At 33.5% G+C, this 20,433-nt stretch overlaps 1 protein-coding gene across 1 annotated transcript; it reads right to left on the minus strand.

Annotated features, from left to right (window-relative positions):
* Window positions 1-4,807: 4,807 nt before the first annotated feature.
* Window positions 4,808-6,890, minus strand: LOC113760162 (MAR-binding filament-like protein 1-1). The gene is made up of 2 exons (XM_027302731.1): window positions 5,735-6,890; window positions 4,808-5,662 (listed from the first exon to the last, which is right to left on the minus strand). The coding sequence occupies exons 1-2, from the start codon at window positions 6,888-6,890 to the stop codon at window positions 4,854-4,856; spliced, it is 1,965 nt and encodes a 654-aa protein (XP_027158532.1). The 3' UTR covers window positions 4,808-4,853.
* Between the last annotated feature and the right edge of the window lie 13,543 nt (window positions 6,891-20,433).

A 20,433-nucleotide genomic window follows, 5' to 3' on the forward strand; every position in this document is an offset into this window, starting at 1 on the left:
CATATGTTTTGTCTGTTACAGAAGAAACTGATGTAGTTGGCGAACCTACTACCTATTCAAAGGCAGTTTTTGTGATGACTCTACTAAGTGGGTGATTGTAATGAATGAATAAATTGAATCTTTCCATCGAAATGGAACTTGGATTCTTGTGAAATCGCCTTCAGATAAGAAAATTATTGGATACAAATGGGTCTTCAAAAAGAAAAAAAGATATTCCACGGATAAAAAATATTAGGTACAAATCACGGTTGATTGCAAAGGGCTATAGTTAGGTAAAAGGTGTTGATTTTAATGAAGTATTTTTACCTGTTGTTAAGTATAGTTCTATTCATGTTTTACTTATTTTAATTGCCATGTATGATTTGAAATTGGAGCAGTTTGATGTTAAGACAACTTTCTTATATGGTGAATTTAAAAAGAAAATTTATATTAAACAACCTCAGAGATTTGAAGTTGTTTATTCAAGGAGTATGTATGATAGTTGTGTTTACTTTCGAAAGTTAGATGATGATTTTTCATTTATTGACTGTTTTATATTGATGACATGCTCATTGCTGCCAAGAATTTGTATGAAATTCATACTTAAAAATTGCATAAGTAGTGAATTTGAAATGAAATATTTGGGAGTACTTAAGAAAATTCTTGGCATGGAGATCAAGATAGATCGAGGAGTTGGAAAGTTATTCTTGATTTAAAAAAATTATCTTGAGAAAATTTTGGAGAAATTTGGCATGAAAGATACTAAACCTGTGACTACTCCTCTTGCTAGTTATTTTTTACTATCTGCTGCTTAATCACCACAGTTAGTTGAAGAGAAAGAGTATATGGCACAGGTTTCATATTCCAGTGTAGTCTGTAACATTATGTATGCAATGATTTGTACTCGTCTAAATATTGTACAAACAGTCAATGTGATTAGCAGATATATATCTTATCCTGAAAAAGTACATTGACAGGCTGTGAAATGGGTTCTCAAATATTTGTGAGGGACTTCAAATTGTTGTTTGGAGTTTGGGAGAAATAATGATATTTTGGTTAGTTTTGTAGACTCTGACTATACTGGGGATCTTGATAGGAAAATATCACTTTCAGATTATGTATTCTGCATTGGTGGTTGTGCAATTAGTTGAACAGTTACTTTATAACATGCTGTAACTTTATCTACTATAGAGACAGAATATATAATCATGATCGAGACAATTGAAGAAGTCTTGTGGTTGAAGGATTTGTTTGGCAAACTCAATCTGCATCAAGGTGTTACTACTATTTACTGTGATAGTCAAAGTGCGATTCACTTGACTAAATACCAGATGTATCATGAGAGAACGAAGCACATTGATTTGAAATTTCATTTCATTCGAGATACTGTTGTTGAGGGAAAAATTTTTATTCAGAAAACAGTACCAATGAGAATCCTGCTGACATGTTCACGAAGTTTCTTCTAGTTTACAAGTTCAAACAGTGTTTGGGATTGCTTAGTGTTTGTTGTTGGTGATTTAGACCCATTAGGGATTATGTGGAGAAGATGAAACAGATTTGCTATTATCAATATTGGGGATATGCCAAGGTCGCGATTTGTTAAAGTGACTTTTTTCCACATCGCCTTTTATAAAAGGGAGTCTCTTCCTCAGTTACCTATAAATATAGTGGGTCTGAGATGGGATTAGGCATACCAAATTAAGAGAGTTTTAGTGGGCTATTTGGACCTTTAAATCATTAAATTTTTTGTTTAGTAAAATATCTTTGGGCTCTCTTGTGTTTCAAGTATTAGATGTTTTGGGTTTAGAAACACTTTTCTAAAACATTTTGTACTCTCTTCTTTATAATAGAACTTTGTTTCTCTTTCGTCTGTGGACGTAGGTCAATTTGATCGAATCATGTAAATTCCTATGTTCTTAATTTATTTATTTTTTACTTTGTTATTTGTCTTTTGGAGTTGTCAAAAATATTTTCATCAATTTTTTTGGACCAGACCTAACATTGTTAACACTAGTTTAGGTACCCAATGGAGTCAATCTAATGCTGCAAGCAGAGCAGTTGCAAATTCTAGACCAATAATTAGTAATGCAAGTAGGGGCAAAGGTACCAAGGGTAGAGGAAGAAGTAATCATGGACCATACAGTGGTATTAGTCTTTGGAATAGTATTGGGATATCAACAGGAACATACTTTATTCCCGATGATCAAGTATGCTTGTTAGAATACAACAACCTTTTTTAAAATCCTTTTACGATGTCTCATATTTTATTTTTGACTTATAGGGCTATAGAAGCACCTCCAATGCACTCCATGTGCAACCAACGTACTTAGTAAGTCATAAAATTTGATTTAATCTGATTTTGAATGCTAAATTTTTCTAATCTCTATTTTTTTCAATCTATAGTGGTCAATTGGTTCGGCTAATAAGAGTACAATTACTGGACATCATAGAGTCTCTACTTCATTTGGACCACATCAAGAATCCACATCTAGTGCCTTAACAAGCTTTCAGGTACACTTATATGTAGTGCAACTCTTAAATTCTTTTTTTTTTTTGGTGCTAAATTTAAGCATGTAATTAGTATTGATAGTTAAACTTGTTTGTACTAGATTCAAAAACAAAACAGTAGACATGGCACTGTGATGTTCTCATCCCAAACTTCTGTTGCTGGAATTTATGTCCACAAAGATTAAATAGCTTTATGAAAAGATGATGCTGCTGACTTTTGGGTTGATGAAATTTGTTCCTTAATCAATCTCTTTTAGACAATTTAGTATGAAACTTGTTTTTGTTAATTCACTTCCTAATCAAATAGGATAATGTTCCCTCTTTTGTTAGTAGGCTCTTTTGGAATGCTTTAAAGGCTATAGTCACAACGATATTATTTTGGTTGTTTTGATGAATGCGTATGGCATATATAATATGTTGCACATAAAAGCTAATGTTTCATTATCTATTCCTGAACAAGTTTGAAGTATCCAACAACTGTTCTACCAAGTATTAACCTTCCTTGAATATCTTTCAAGGCATGTATATATAGTATATTCCACCACGACAGGGAATACTTTCTATCAATTACGTGTTATAGAACTGGTGCAAAAAGGAAAAAAAAAATTTACATGCTCTAGAACCAAATATGCAGGACATTGGTTGATCAGAACATGTTAAATGGATTTACAAGTTCCAGTTGCAACATGGACCCTACAAACTTGAGCTTCAATCATTCCCAAGGTAAAATGAAAATGAATAACAGCAATGAAAATGGCAAATGATTCTAACTTTCATGGTTGGTGGAAAAGGTGCATGCTGCGAAATGGTGAAAAGTCAGTTTTGCCTTACAGAGAAGCGTTTGTCTCTAGTTATGTTCTCGATCAGCATCAAATCAATAGATTCTGAACTACATCATCTGATACCAAATCTCAGTATAATCGGGGTTGGACCAGTGACTTCAGGTAGGTTAACGTAGGTGGACGCGTTCTTATTTAGGAAGCCAGAAGTGGAAAGGGCAATTTTGATTTTGATAAGCAATGTAATTATTTGGCTAAGTAAGAAAAGATTATACAAAGTTCAGGGATAAATTACCCAAAATACTAATCCTGATGATATTTTGGTTAGAAAAGAGCTTGTCATCCTGAAAAGTCTAAGGCCTCTAGTTACCAATTTTCATAAAGAGTTGCATCTAAAATTGCAAGAGGGATGTTTAACATGAAACTTTCTTGTGCCATGGCCGGGAAAACTACCGTCAAAATTAAAATGCTAATTCAGGCACCTAGACATCACCAAAGTTACGTTGCTTTAGAATTCATTTCTATCCTCTACTAAAAACCGTTCCAAGCACCATTGATTTTTCATTTCTATCCAACTTCATGTCTACTAAAAACTTTTCCAAGCAACATTGATTAGTAGATAGATTTTATAGACAGCTTGATGTAGTAAAAAAATTTCAGTAACAAGGACTAATAGCAGAACTGAAGTTAGAATACTGTAAGCTGTAGAAGAAAGTCAGGTAGAGCAAATATGCTAGACAAACATCAAAATCCTGGAGGCAAGGATGTAGGAATGAAGTTCAAACAATTAATTAGGGACATCTTCTCAACGAATTGCAGATTATGCTGGAGAGTGCATTCAGGGAGGAAACTCGAGCAAGTTAAGTAAACTTACATAAACACACAAAAGGTTTAAAATATCCACCACCATTGCTTACTTTTGAAGCGAGAATGTAACAGTTCGATACTGTCCTTTACTCGGGAAGATTTGAGCAGCTTTAGCTTCCACTAATCTAAGAGATAAATTTCTAGATTTACTGAAATAATGCTAATAGTACATAGTTTTATGGTGAAGAATTAGAGCTGAAGCCTGGAATCCAAATTTCAATATCAGCATATTCAGTTGGAGATTACAATCCTACCAAACGAACAAAACAAAGAAAAATGCCAATATTATAAGTTCTCAATGTTGTGCAGGGTGTACTTCGTGGTCGTTTACATCTAATTGTACATGATACAATGCAGGCTAACAGGAGAGAACTTCCAGTTGTGCAAAAATGATAGAGGCGAAAACTGATTACCAAGTTTAAAAGGCTAAAGCAAAATTACAAACAACAATTCTATTAGTTCTATTGTAAAGAAAGGAACTCTGGAGAAACAGAGGAAAGTTTTGGAGGTAATCAAGTACTAACCATATTTGGTTGCTTGAAACTCAGATTCAGTTAAAAGGTTTCTTCACTAAGCTACATGTTTCAGTAATAAAAAGAAAACATAACAAATGAACCCACATTGAAGCAACCGTAAATTGCAAAAGTTAACTGCTAGACAAACAACTCAAAATATGACTGAACAACTAGTTTTCCACCTCAATGCATGTCCCAAAACTCATCAAAGGCCTGGAGGCAGGAATTTATGTTCAATTTCAAATACACCATCCTGGACACCATCAGTCACATTGCAGTTCATCTGCCTAGAGGTTAATTTGTGAGAAAACCTATAGAAGTCATTAGGCATTATTAGAAATGAATTGTTCTCATGCTGACTTCTCCTCCAAAATGAATTTACATGTCCTATTTTGTCCAAGCAAGCAACTCTAAAGCCAACAGATGAAGAAGGATCTGTTAGATACGAAAGAATTTCCACAAGTTCATACTTGCACTGTCTATGATTTTCTGGATGACAGCCCCATTTGATGATATCCCAGTCCTTATAAATTGCCCAAATCTCTCCTTCATTAGGAAGTATGCAGTAAGGATAACCTTCTTTTCCGACACAGAAAACTCGATGAGAGAACACACTAGGAGATTCCACACTTGTTCTCTCACGATTAAACATGCCACAGCCAACTGGTAAGCCAGCCTTTATCCACTCATTCTCACCTGGAAGCCCTGGCAAAGGCTTGAGCCACACAACACCAAGCCTACAATTTCCACCCTTTTTAATGACCTTTATGATTTGGACATATGATCTTGGCATGTGATCTTTGGCATTGAAACAGGCCCATGTCTCTCCTACATTAAAGAGACATTCTAGTTTCTCCTTGCCTGTATTATTAGCCAATGCCCCTGGATTAATAAAGGGAGGTGTCTGTAAGTTATCCCGTGAATTAGATTCTGATTGAGAAACATCAAGAACTAAGGTTTGTTGAGTGCTGCAAGCCTGTGCTTTATAGTCATTCTTGTGTATATTGACTGCGCCTGGAAATGCACTAGATTTAGAAATGTAAATGATATAGATTCTAAATATTAAGCAATGAGCAGAAGACATACCTGATTCACCAAGATCATGAGTAGTGACTTGTTCTGCCTCTTTGTCATGTATGCAGCTTCTTCTAGACAGATTGTTGCCGGTTTCTTCAGCAGCATCAAGAATTCTGTCAGAAGCCAATGCCAAATTCCTCAATCTCTTCCTGCTCTTCTGTGTTTGCTCTGCAGTCTGAGTTGAAGTGTCTGCGTTTGGTTCTTTGTCACATTGTTCTGCGGATTCTAGGATGGAAACAAATTTCAGTTCCAAATCCAAAATAATTTTCCTAAATTTTTTCTCTTTTGCATTGAGCTCATTTTCCTTTCCCTCCAACTCTCTCTCTTTAGATTCAATATCCTTTTCCCTACTCTCCAAATTTTCATGCTTTATATCAAGTTCATTGTCCTTTCTCTGTAAAATTTTCCCTTTTGAATCAAGCTCTAATTGCTTTCTGTCTGAATGTTGCTCAATAGCATCAAGCTCATTTTCCCTTGTCTTCAAACTTTTCTTTTTCACATCAAGTTCATGTTGCCTTCTATAAACATTTTTCTCTCTCAAATCAATCTCATTCTCCCTTATCTCCAGCTTCTTCTCTCTTGAATCAAGCTCATTCTCCCTCATCTCCAGCTTCTTCTCTTTTAAATTAAGCTCATTCCCCTCTATCTCCAACTTTCTCTCTCTTGAATCAAGCTCACTCTCCCTTATCTCCGACTTCTTTACTTCTAAATCAAGCACATTTTCTCTTCTCTCAATTTCAGCTCGAATCAACTGCAGCTTTTCTGAAAGACCGTCAAAAAGCTTCTCTTGTAAAGCAACATCCTTCAGCTTTTCATCAACAAAACCCCTCAGATTCCCAAGCTGCATTTGCTCCTCTTCTATCCTCTGCAAAAGCCCTTTCATCAAATTTTCCTTTTCATCCAACTCCTTAATCTTCTGCTCTATCCATAATCTCCTTGCGTCAAGTTTTGTAGTACTCTGGTTGACTGATTCTTGAAGCAAATTCAGTTTCTTCTCTCTTGACCCAAGCTCATTAAATCCCTCATCAAAACTGTTCCGCAATGGGGTTAAATGGCTATCAAATTCCTCCCATTCACCAAGAGCCAAGGACATCAAAGCTTGGACCCTGGTCTTCTTTTCTTCATTGAGCTCCATTACCTTAGATATCTTCTCCATAATACCCATCTCTGCGTAGTTCTTCTGTTGATCCTCAGTTGAACTTCCGTATTTCCAACAATTTGGAGACTGCAAAGTTATCATAGTATGTGAGTTTTTCTTTATAATGGTAAATAAGTGTTTCTTGCTAGTATAGACACACATTTTTTTGGTTGAAAGAGTAGTACCATAAGGTACCCACTTGGTAGAGAAAGACAATGCAGGTTTAAGCGATATTTTTTTCTGGAGAAACACCTTTTAGAAGCAAATAGCAGAAGTTCTCGTTGCATAGTAATTGTAGATACTGTGTACAAAACTAAAGTGTATAATGTATTACAATATACAGGTGTATTACATTTTTGAGATAAATTTAGTGATACTTGCGGACAACAAAATTGTTAGTATTTTTGGATAATTGTACATATGTTTCTGTTTTACTTGAGTGATTTAGTAGTGAATAAACCTGTTGGGAAACTTATTTTTTTCCTCCTGTATTAAGATGAAGGGAAAATCGCCAATTTAGTCCCTAAACTTTTTTTTTCCGTCAATTTAGTCCCTATATATTATTTCTAGCCAATTGGATCCCTAAACCTATATATCGGTTCCAATCAAGGATCTTTGCAGCGGCGCCACCGTATAATTTCCATTAGGTTCATAATCGTGCAATACAAAAGGGGCATTTTAGGGAATTCCATTCTGGCGCCTTTTCCAATTAAAAAGTAAACGAAACAAGTCTGCGATAAATACACACCCAAAAATTCAAAATGAAAACAAAAAATGTCTTGGACAAAATCCAGGGCTTGAGTCGATGATCTGCTAAATAAAATCAAAGCAAATCGTGTTAAATAAGGAATCGGAGGGCATAAGAAAGCAAATGATGGAGGCAGTGGGGGACAATATGCAGGAAAGGAGCAATGTTGAGGAGAGGAAGTCAAGAAAAGCAAGTAAGTTTAAAATAGCCTGCCTGCCTGAAACCCGCTTGCGGGTTTCCCCCTTATGTAAAATGACTAAAAGCTGCGTTTCTGTTCTATTTATATCAAACACATACTCTCAAACCCTCACCTGAAGGGTGAGGATGAGAGGGGAGGTTTGCTGGGCATCCTAGGGCCCTCCGATGGGCATGTGCAACTCAACGCAGCTTGCATGTAAAAAAAATTTTTTTTTTTTAAGTAATTTGTTAAATAGCCTGAAACCCGCTTGCGGGTTTCCCTCTTTTTTTTTTTTAAAAAAAATAAATTCTATGCTAAAATGACTTAAAACAAAAATAAAAGACTAAAAGTAAATAAAAACTAGCATGAAAAATAAAAATAACAGTAAATAAAAATACACTAAAAATTTGGTGTCTACAGTAGTTAATGAATAATCTGGAAACAGATTGAATGAAGACTCAGAAGAAACGGAAGCTGGTCTCTTATTATTAAAGAGTGAAGGCTAAAATAGGCATATCAGGTGAAAGTTTGTGGTGGAAATCTGTTTTTCGCATATGCACGCGCCTTTGCAGTTCGTTTAAGACACACGCCGAATATTTGACGATTTCCGTCCACTTTTCAGGTTAATTCAAACCACGGGGTATCGACTGGTATGATATGAAACCACAAGGGGTTTTTATGTACGGAAAAGTGGACGGAAATCGTCAAATATTCGGCGTGTGTCTTAAACGAACTGCAAAGGCGCGTGCATATGCGAAAAACAGATTTCCACCACAAACTTTCACCTGATATGCCTATTTTAGCCTTCACTCTTTAATAATAAGAGACCAGCTTCCGTTTCTTCTGAGTCTTCATTCAATCTGTTTCCAGATTATTCAGTAACTACTGTAGACACCAAATTTTTAGTGTATTTTTATTTACTGTTATTTTTATTTTTCATGCTAGTTTTTATTTACTTTTAGTCTTTTATTTTTGTTTTAAGTCATTTTAGCATAGAATTTATTTTTAAAAAAAAAAGGGGGAAACCCGCAAGCGGGTTTCAGGCTATTTAACAAATTACTTAAAAAAAAAAAAATTTTTTTACATGCAAGCTGCGTTGAGTTGCATATGCCCATCGGAGGGCCCTAGGATGCCCAGCAAACCTCCCCTCTCATCCTCACCCTTCAGGTGAGGGTTTGAGAGTATGTGTTTGATATAAATAGAACAGAAAAGCAGCTTTTAGTCATTTTACATAAGGGGGAAACCCGCAAGCGGGTTTCAGGCAGGCAGGCTATTTAAACTTACTTGCTTTTCTTGACTTCCTCTCCTCAACATTGCTCCTTTCCTGCATATTGTCCCCCACTGCCTCCATCATTTGCTTTCTTATGCCCTCCGATTCCTTATTTAACACGATTTGCTTTGATTTTATTTAGCAGATCATCGACTCAAGCCCTGGATTTTGTCCAAGACATTTTTTGTTTTCATTTTGGATTTTTGGGTGTGTATTTATCGCAGACTTGTTTCGTTTACTTTTTAATTGGAAAAGGCGCCAGAATGGAATTCCCTAAAATGCCCCTTTTGTATTGCACGATTATGAACCTAATGGAAATTATACGGTGGCGCCGCTGCAAAGATCCTTGATTGGAACCGATATATAGGTTTAGGGATCCAATTGGCTAGAAATAATATATAGGGACTAAATTGACGGGAAAAAAAAGTTTAGGGACTAAATTGGCGATTTTCCCTGAGATGAATTAAACTATACATAGGATACATTCTTTTTTCTTTTTGTTCTGATATTTTAAAAGTTGCTTTGCACACATAATGGTATAGCTAATGAGCAGAAGACATTGTAAGAGTAATAGCTTAACAGCATGATCATCTAAAATAAACCATAAAAAAAAAACAACTTGGAAACCGGATATTACATTAGAAAGAGACTATACATTTTACTCAAAAAATAAACAATGGAAAAGGAAGCAAAAAGCAACAAATAAGTTCCAAAACATAGAACAGAGTAGGACCTGTTTTTTGTAAGTAAGAACTAACAGCAGTTTATAGCAATGCCTGCAGATAATCCCAAAATTCGGTCAATATCTATGAAGAAATATAATGGATGGAAACAGTAATATGAAGAAGTGGTAGGAGGAAAATTTTCTTACCAGAGAAAGCAGCATGACAGAAACAAACCTAAGGTATTTTTTCTAATAAAAGCAATGGATAAAACAAAACTGCACTTCTGAGCATAAAGGATACAGAATGAAGAAAAAAGTAAGCAAAAAAATGGACGAAGAAACTTACCAGGAAAGCCAGAACAGCAGGATCAGAATCTGAATTTGGAAAAACGAAAGACATGCAAAACAGGACAAGAAAGCAGAGGAGGCTTTTTCCCAAAAGAGAAAAAAATTTGAAAAAAAAAAAACTATGTTCAGAATTATACATTACCAGAAAAGGGTTACGTCTACGGTGGAAAGTTCACTTTCTGCCCACAGTAGGCAGAAGCAATGCAAGGAGGCCAACTGTGCTCTGTGGGGACGCACAAAGAAATAATGTACCGGACACTGGAGAAAGCGTTGTGCTTGGATGAAATAATGCAATACATTTTAAAATTATAATAAAAGCCCTCTTAAAAATTTATTCATCATCTAATGCCCAATTTCCACCGTAGACGTAATCGTATTTTTCCAGGTCGTCATGTTTTGCAACATCATCGGGTTCTGCTTGTTTAAGCAAGTCTTGTCTATCTGTGTACTAGCGTCCGTGAAATTGCTACCGAAACCGGGTGGAAGTCTTGTCTGTCTTTAAATTCTCATTAGTCTCCCAGATTTTGGATATATGAAAAATTTTGGCTGTAGGCTCTTTTTTTTGTTTTTTTTTTTTGGGATTTGTTAAAGAAGGACATTCCAATGTATTCTTTTTAAGAAAACTCGCTGACCCGAACTTGACCCGCTAAACCGAAAAGAGTCAGGATACTTGACCCGAACCCAAAAAATTTCAGGTTGGAGGGTTGAACCGAAATTACTCGAAATTTAATTTTAATTTATTAATTTATCACTGTAATTTTTAATAAAACCAATTTTGCACAAAACTAATTACATAATCAAGTAATAAAAATTTAAATAAATAATCCCAAACCAAATCTAAAATAAATAAAACACCGTAAAAGTGTATTATCACAAACCAAATATAAAATAAATTAAAACAGTATAAAAGTAAAAAATAATATAATACATTATTTGTCCAAATATAATAATTTTAACTTCACACAAGTTAAATAAATTCATTTAAGATTAAGTGATTAATGCCTTTGGAAAAAAAAAAGAATAACTTAGTTTAGTTAGATAAAATAATTTTTAATTCGTAAACGGGTTATCGGGTCACCAACGGATTGACTCGTATTCGACTTCTTTTTGGGTTCATCGGGTTCGACCCGGTTCTGATCCAAACCTGCGAAACCTCAACCTAAACCTATTAATTTCGTATAAGACTCGTATTGTGTTTTCAAATCATGTCGGAAATTGTCACCCCTAAGTGGATTCAAGGAAGTCAATGGGAAATTTGGAGAGGGCTGAACGAATCAACACCGAACCAGACGGATGCCTTTATACTCACTAGTGAAATTATAATTAGCATTATGCTTCTATAATTAGCAATATTAAATTGGACACCAAAAACTCTCTAATTATAATTGACATTGTACTCCTATAATTATGATTGTACATGATATATGACAATCACAGTTCATTTCATAGCTTTGAAATTGGAATTGATATTGCAGATGAGTAATCACAAATATAATTGAAAATTTTGTTTTAAAAACAAAACTAAATTTGTTGGTGCCTAATTATAAACATAATTGACATAGAGGACTTGAATATATGTTTGAGGGAGAACATAAATTGTTCTTTTCAATATGAGCAAAAATTGTAATTGACATAGTGAACTTGAAATCGAAAGAGAGATTGGATATGTTCAATACATGTGTTAAGATAAGATGTTGTCACTCAATCAGAAGTTGAGATTAAAATCGATGATAATTAACGAATATAAGTTTAATTTTGTTTGTAATAAAGATCAAACAATTGTTATAGTCTTAATTAATTTGGAATTGAACAACTGCTATTGCAAAGTGTAAATTACACTCCAGATTGATTTTCAATACTGGCTTAAAAGTCATTATGTCAACTATATAATTATGTTTGTGAATCAAATTCACTATGTTAATTATGATTGTGATTAATTATCCACAACCACAAATTTTGATTTTTTTCAAATAATGTGTTAATTATGTTTACGATTACTCACCTAAAATTTTGGGTCAATTATGTATATATTCACTCATTTGCATCAACTAACAATTTAGTTTAAATCAACATAATTCTTTCTTTAAATAAACATTTACCGCTTAATAATCTTGATTTATGATCATATGTATGGTTTATATATATAATTTCGGTTCTTTTTTTTTAAACAAATTCGATCCTATTATTTCTACTCTTCCCACTATTTTTTACTTCTCTTCGCGCCAATTTATAATCAACGATCTACTCCCGCATATTCCAAAATGGGGGACGCCCACAACTTGTTTTGGGGGTCATAAAACATGCCCACAACTTGTCTGGGGTGCATGTTTATTCACAATAATACAGTCCATATACTAAAGTGGGTCCTATGTTTACAACTCCTTTCACCCGGTTTCGGTAGCTATTTCACGGACGCTGTCCTTTGCCGGGCCCATTCTCATGTGCTATCCTCATTCCTTTTGTTCTGCCTACTATACAAAGACGACTCAGCTTTCCACCGCAGAAGCAACCATCTTCTCTGGCTTATCTTGCTTTTCTGGGGTTGCTTCTATGGTGGAAAGTAGGTTGACCTACCCACCGTGGGCAGAAAGAGTGCTAGAAGGACAGCTCAGCACAAGCATCTCTATCCATGTTTTTGGGGCCAGTTGAGAGAAGGTGACCGGCAAGCCTATTATCATCTGGAGGAGCTAAGAGCAAATTAGTGAAACTATAGATGCTATACTGGAATAACAATAAGAGCCAAGTTTGTCCTTTGTGAATTTGTTATCATCAGAGGCGGAGGAAACAGAAGGTGGAATAAAAAATTTTCACATTAAATTAAATTGTTTTTTTAAACTAAGCAACTAATTTTTATTTACATTGTAATTGTTTTTTTACATAATTGGGTTTCACCTTTTTACTTTATCATCAATTGCATTTTTTGCTTGCTTGTTTCAATGGATTTGCTATCATTAGATAATCCTATCACAACAAAATCTTTTAATTCAACACTTACTTTTAAGTGTAAATTTTGATTTTTACTATGATTTGATTATCCTTATCATTAGATCATTTTAATATTTAAAAATTCTCAAATTTTGACACTAATTTACTGGTCAAATTTGTGATTTATAGTTTGTCATATCCAGTATAACTAGTTGCAGAGTTAGAATTTAAATTCACATAACCATCTAGTTATTTCAATAGTTCAAACGTTCAATCTTTGAAACTTTTGTATTATGTGATTTATATTTATGATTATTTTATCTACAATCTCAATTCTAGTTTCTTGGTGTATTATGTTAATTATATTTATGATTACTCATCTACAAATTTGATATCGATTTGAAAGTCACCATGTTACATATAAGATTACTTATCTAATTTCTAAATTAAAATTAAAATCTACCAGGTCAATTATGTCACGATTCTGATTTTTTGTAACACTATGTTAATTATGTTTCTAATTATTCATCTACAATTTTGATTCCAATTAAAAAATCACTATCTATGAGGACTCAGTTAGAGGGATCGCTATTAGTATAAACTTTTTAATATCATTTCTAAACTTTCAATTTTATCCTTAGGGAAAAACTTTTAATTTTTGCTCTAATTGCTTAATCACATTTTGCCAATATAACTACCCTAAGTATTGTAATTACCAAATTACTATAACCTTGTGAACCAAAATTCTTCAATGAATTATTATTAAAAATAAAATTTTTATAAAATTAATTCCTTTTAATTATTTATGTATATAATTACTCATCTATGCGAACTAACAATTAAATTTAATCCTTAAGATTGGAGTACACATAAATACATTTATGGGCTTTTAACTTGCCAAAATTGTCCTTCAAATTTTGTCCTTCGCCAATTTGGCCTGGGAGCTACTCCCCAGCTGATGCCAAATTTTGGGTGCAAATAAGTGCCCATAAATTGTTGAGGGGCTTGTTTTTTATTTCTCGTTGAAATAGAAGGGGACTACATAATCAATCGCTTCTACCCCATGTCCAGTAGTTCATTTAATAGCTAACTCTTGCCCAGCCCGCAATGATGTCTTGGCCAAATTTCGTTTGCTCTTCCCACCATGCACAGATAGTCAGCTTTCCACCATGGACGGAACCTATCCTTGCTGGTTTACCAGCGAAAAAGATAGAAAAAGACACAGAAATGATAGGAAGTACACTTTTCAAAGATTTTCCAATCACCAAACATTTCGAGAGAAATTGCTCAAAACATCTTCCACATTTTGACAAATGAATATTTTCATCATTCACTTTTTAAATGTTAATTTTACGTCACTTACAAATTTAAATTAATAAAATTTGATTCCATCTAAGTTTTCGACCACTTTTAATTTGAAATCACCATATAACCTACATGTAATTATGTTTTATGTATAAAAAGGTCATATTCTAATTTTTTGGTGGCAAAAAATAGATGTGAATTAAGTTTAATCCTACTTTTTAAAAGAAGAAATGAATATGGTACTGGTCAGATCCTATTTTTTGGGGTAAAAATAAATGTCGAATAGATCATTTGTTTAACAACAAATAGAATCTAAACTTTTTACCTTTAAAAATTGACCATGTATGGGTCATGTGATAGATTCAAAGTAAAAGTGATCGAAAATTTAAATTATGATCAAAATTTATAAAATTGATTTTGTAAGAAATGTAAGGTTATTATTTTAAAAGTGAAGGACGAAAAAATTCATTTACGAAATGTGACATTGTGAACAATTTTCCCATTTATTAGGAAAATGGGAATTTCGGAGAATACAAAGACAAGACAAATTTTACATGAAATTGGTCAAATAAAAGGTTCTCATTTGTTTACCTTTTTTTTTAACATTCTAAAAAAGGCAAAATTTGCAATTGTACAATTTGTACTAATACCCTGAGATTGGAGATACACAAAAAGGAAATAAATTTTGTCGCTTCTCAATTTTACTCTACTCAATTTTTTTCTCTTTAAATCTAAGCATGTGATTTGTCTCGAGGACATACAGAATTCGATAAACATAATAGTTTCTTATTTGGGTAAAAATTTGGTCATGATTGTTCGTTGATGTGGGATGAGACCGTATACGGTTGTAAGCGTAATTCCAGTATTTGATTAGCACCTCAGACGAAGTTGCCAATAACAGTCAATAGGGCTGGGCCATCCAAATATCCGACCCGTTTTACTCCATAAAAAATCCAATAAACCTAACCTATCAGTATGTATTTTTTAAGAACTATTACTTGTTCATATTTAGTTTTAATGTTGTAATTCTGTGAATATTAAATTAGTTTTACAACTTTATAATCATAGTAATTATATTAAGAAAATTGAGGAGTAATAAGTAAGTTTGGACTAAACTCAAACAAGGCTTAAAACTCGAATATTTTATGAGTTGAACATGATCTTCACATTTTTTGAACCCAAAACTCATGATTTAAACCCCGAAAGTGTTACAAATTAAATGAACTAAGCCCAAACTTATGAACGATAAGGTCCAATTGACAGGTCTAGCGACCAATGTGGCTTGATCTAAATTTTCTTTGAATGGACATGTTTTCCTAAGCACCATGTGTTTGAAAATTTTTTTGAACACAGACGAATCTACCAAAAAAATTGGTACTATAGTAATTTTTATAAAATCATCCAAACACTTCTTGAATTTTTTAATCAAAAATAAATTTTGACGGACAAAATTCAGTTAGTAGCCCGATCAATCATCGAAATTTAAGTCATATAAGGATTTGTACTATTCAAATAGTACAAGAAAATCATCTAATCATTTCTTGAATTTTTTTAAAATAGAATTTAATTGACAAAATTAAGTCACAATACCAATAGTCAATCAATCATCAAAGGGTTTGCCTAACGGATGTTCGTTGTAGGGGTGAGCAAACGGCATATTCGGTAATTCGGGTATATGAATTTGGTAAATTCGGTTATTAGACTTATAGAAATTTAAACCATTTTCAAATTCAAATTGGAGATACCCGAATTCATTTCAATTCCGAGTTTGAATTTGGAAACGGTAACCGAATTCATTAAAAGAACATTATAGTGAAAGTATGTTATTGTGTAGTTGTATACACAATATCACTTATTTACTTATAAATTACAAAGTATGTAATACATTATACTTACATTTTTTCGTATTTCTTATATAGCTTTTTTGGAAAAATATGCAAATCACTTAATTTGCTTTTAATAGTGAAAGCCAATATACTAATACATTAATTTGCAATTCATATGCATTCACTTAGACTGCTTAGTTGTTTTGCCTATGTTTAAAGCCTTAAGATTAGTGAATAGAGAATATGAATTTTTATGTTAAATATGTAATGTAATTTTAGAGTACACTAATATTTGCAAGTTACAAGTTACACATTCAAATATCAATAATTCAAACATGAATGATATACCAAATTACCAATATCTAAATTCTAATTATTAATTATATTTATTGTTTAATATTTAGTATTATACCTCTACTTATTAATTATTATCTAATTCTAGTCATGTATAAAATAATAAGTATTATAATTATGTTATGTATTGTTATATATTTGTATTATTATAGTCATATAACAATTAACAAATACTAAAATAGTATATTGTACATCATTATTTATTATTATTATCATAAGTACATGATAATACCATATGCTAACTATTATTAATAGCATTTACCTATATAATATAATAATATATTAGTAGTATATACTAATACTAAATAGCATTTATCTATATATTATATAATTTTATAAACTAATTTGGTATTCGAATGCGGTAATACGGTACTCTATTTCATTTTACCGAATTTGAATTTGAAATCGATTATTACCAAATTCATAATCTCATTACCTATTTCATACCATATTAGAATTCGGTAAATACTGTTTTTGTACCAAATACCCGATTTCAAATTACTAAATTGAATTTGAATTCGGATATGAATTTGATATGTACCAAATTTGCTCACCCCTAGTTCGTTAGGCATTCATAAAAATATACTTTAGATTTTTGAAAGATAAAATTAATTAAGAAAAATGTATAAATGTAAGGGAGGGTAATAACTATTCATGTGTACATATACATAGTAGGCTATGTGGAATTTATGTGTGTTAACAAATAGCCAATGAGCACCGGTTAGAAAAACCCATCATCAAAATCGTACCATTAATGTAATTATAGAGATATAATTATATGTTCATCAACATGGTAAGATTAGGTTGTGCAGATAAGATTAGCCTGCAACCCAAACGTGCTGATCTCTCAATTGACTGAATCTAGGTTTTTTTGGACCAATCCGGGTCTATTAATTTGGTTGAATATAAACTTTTTTTTTCTTTGTCTTCCCAAATTTAATGATCAGGCATAGGCCACATTGTGGCCTAACATGGTTCTTTTTTTTTAATATTATTTTGTGTAAATGAAAGAGTTTGAACTCGAAATCTCTCACTTACCCTTCCTTTCTACGAGTTACTCAATCCATCTCTGCTCCCCCTCCCCCCACATTAACCGTAATCTGTAGCAATAGCCCAAAACCAAACCCCAATTAACCCTTGCAATTGCATGTGGCAATTCTATAGGCCGTTAATCCGATAACAATTTTGAAGCTAATATATGGTCTTTTACATGGACCATTTATAGTGCACATAATTTACATCAAAATTACCACAGGTCCATCAGAGATAGTGCGACAGGAAATTGGGGACTCTTTGTATGGCTACCATCCCAATAGAGCCTAGGGAGGGGTATTGCCACATGAACGACCAATTATGTCTATGTAGCTACAAAAGCAAAAGCATGCATTCAAATTCCAATTCTGTTGGATTTGCATTGTGTGCAATTGCATAAGATGTAAAAATTTCCAGTGGTAACTTTCATTGTTCAAATTCACAGATCTCAACTCTCATTGTTAAGAAAAGGGAGACAATTACTGAAAATTAAACAAGAAGTTTAATTGGAAAGGAAAGAATAAAAATGTAGAAAAGCAAGAAACAACGACATTCATGGTTCTGAAGTGTATTACCCGTAAAGATTAACGTGGAAAATTTTGACTTTATTGAAACATATATGCAGTATAATTTTCGACCAAATTTGAACTTTCCTTAAATAATTTTTGGCATACGTGCAGTATACTCTACCAGAATAGGCTGTAATTTCTATCAATTACATGCTATAGAACCACAGATGCAGGGCACTGGGTGAGGAGAAGACAGCAAAAACATATACAAGTTCTAATTGCAACATAGAACTTGCACACTTTCAGCTTCAGATAATAGATTTTGTAACTCCCAAGGAAAAATAAAAATAAAAATAAAAAATTTGAACTTTGATGGTTGAAGGAAAAGGTGCATGCTGCAAATTGCTGAATTGCAGATTTCTCTTTACAAAAAGCGGTTATGTTTAGTAATGCTCATCCATCGCCACAAAAACCAGTACACAACTACAGAAGTTAACCCAAAATTTAATTTACCCAATTAGACAACTCTAAACAGTTTCTTGAACTAAAACAACAGATCCCAGGTTACTCTAAATATGCTGGCTGGCACAGTGATTCGACAAAAGATAATGAAATGTGGATGCATTCTCTAATTGGGAAGCCATATGTTGAAAAGAGCAAGTTTGATTATGATAAATAAAGAACTTATATGGCTAAATAAGCAATGGTTCCACAAAAATCAAGGATGTATTACCCAAGCTATTAGTTACTGCCTATGTTTTTAAACTAGGATCGGACCGGTCGGTTGAACCGATCGAACCAAGAACCGGCCAAGTATTGGGTCCGAATCTCCTTAAAAAACCGTCGGCTAAAAGCTCGGTCAAATCCCATCAAAACCCGGGTTTGATCGGGAACCGACAAAACCGGTTGAAGTCCGGTTTTTTTTCCCTCCGAGTCAAAGAAAACCTCCATCAGTCAGCCTTGGGAGCTCGATTGTGGTACCAGAACAAAGAACTTGTCATTATCACAAGTTAAAGGCCTCTCTGATTACCAAATTGCATAAGAGTTTCTTGTTATGTTCATATGCAAGATGGTGTCAAATGCCACAATTATTACTGCTGGTGCTTATTCAGGCACCTAGATATCTTCAATTGCTTCAGAAATCATTTCCATGCAACTTTTACACTGCTAAAATGTTCTGCAGGCAACTTTGATTAGTAAAATGGTTTACTTGATCTAGCTAAAAGATTTCTGTAATGAGGATTAATCACAAAGTTGACGCTAAATTAATGTTGGCTGTGTAGCAGAAAGTCTGCAGACCGAATAATGTTAGACAAACATGCGAAATATTAGTACATGAAAGAACTCATAACAATCTTGGAGTCAAGGATGTAGGCTGCAGTTAAAAAATTCATCAGGGACACCATCTCCACTAATTGCAGATCATGCTAGAGAGTGATTCCATGGGGAACAGGGTTTAAAATCCTACTTTCATTGCTTATTTATGAAGGAAACAGATAAAAAAAACACCTTCTACTAAAGGGGAGATTTTAATCAGCCTTAGATTTTACCACTTTAGCAGATAATTTTTGGCTTTCCTGCAATAATACTACTACTATATTGTTGCATGCTAAAGAATTAGTGCTGAAGCCCAGGGACATACAACACTTCCTGCATATTTCAGTTAACATCAAATGTCAGCATAGGTGGTCAGAGATTAAAATCCTACCAACAAGACAGATCCCAAAAAAAAAAATGCAAAAACTGTATGCAACAATGTTGTGTAAGGTGTGCTTCAGGCTCCTCAGCATCTAGTTGTACATGAGTCAAAGCAGGCTAACACAAAAGAAAATCCAATTGTGCACAAAAGTGACAAAAGAGGCTAAAAACTGTAGACCAAGTAATAAAGGTTTAAGCACAATTACATACCACAAATCTACTAATTGTTCTGTAAGGAATTAAACCCTGGTAAAACAGAGGAAAACTGCTCAGGTAACTAAATAGAACCACATTTGGTCGCTCTAACTTCAGATTCTATTAAGGAATTGTAGGTTTCCTCACTAAACTACATATCCCAGTCATAAGAAATATACAAAAATGAGGCCAATTTGGAGCAACCGCAAATTGCAAAAATAAGACTACAGGAACCTGAGTAACAGCTAGATTTCCACCTGAGTATATGTCACAAAACTCATCAAAGGCCTGGAGGCAGGAATTCAGGTTCAATCTCAAACATACAATCCCACACGCCATCAGTCAAAATCCGAGTTCATCTGAGCAGAGATAACTTTATGAGAGAACCTGTAGATGTCATTAGTCATTATCAGAAATGAATCATTCTCATTCTCACTTCTCCTCCGATATGATTTGGCTTGTCCTTCCATTTTGTCCAAGTAAGCAACTCTAATGCCAAAGGATGATTTGTCTGTGAG

This window comes from Coffea eugenioides, chromosome 2, assembly GCF_003713205.1.
Source record: "Coffea eugenioides isolate CCC68of chromosome 2, Ceug_1.0, whole genome shotgun sequence".
Lineage (NCBI taxonomy): Eukaryota > Viridiplantae > Streptophyta > Magnoliopsida > Gentianales > Rubiaceae > Coffea > Coffea eugenioides.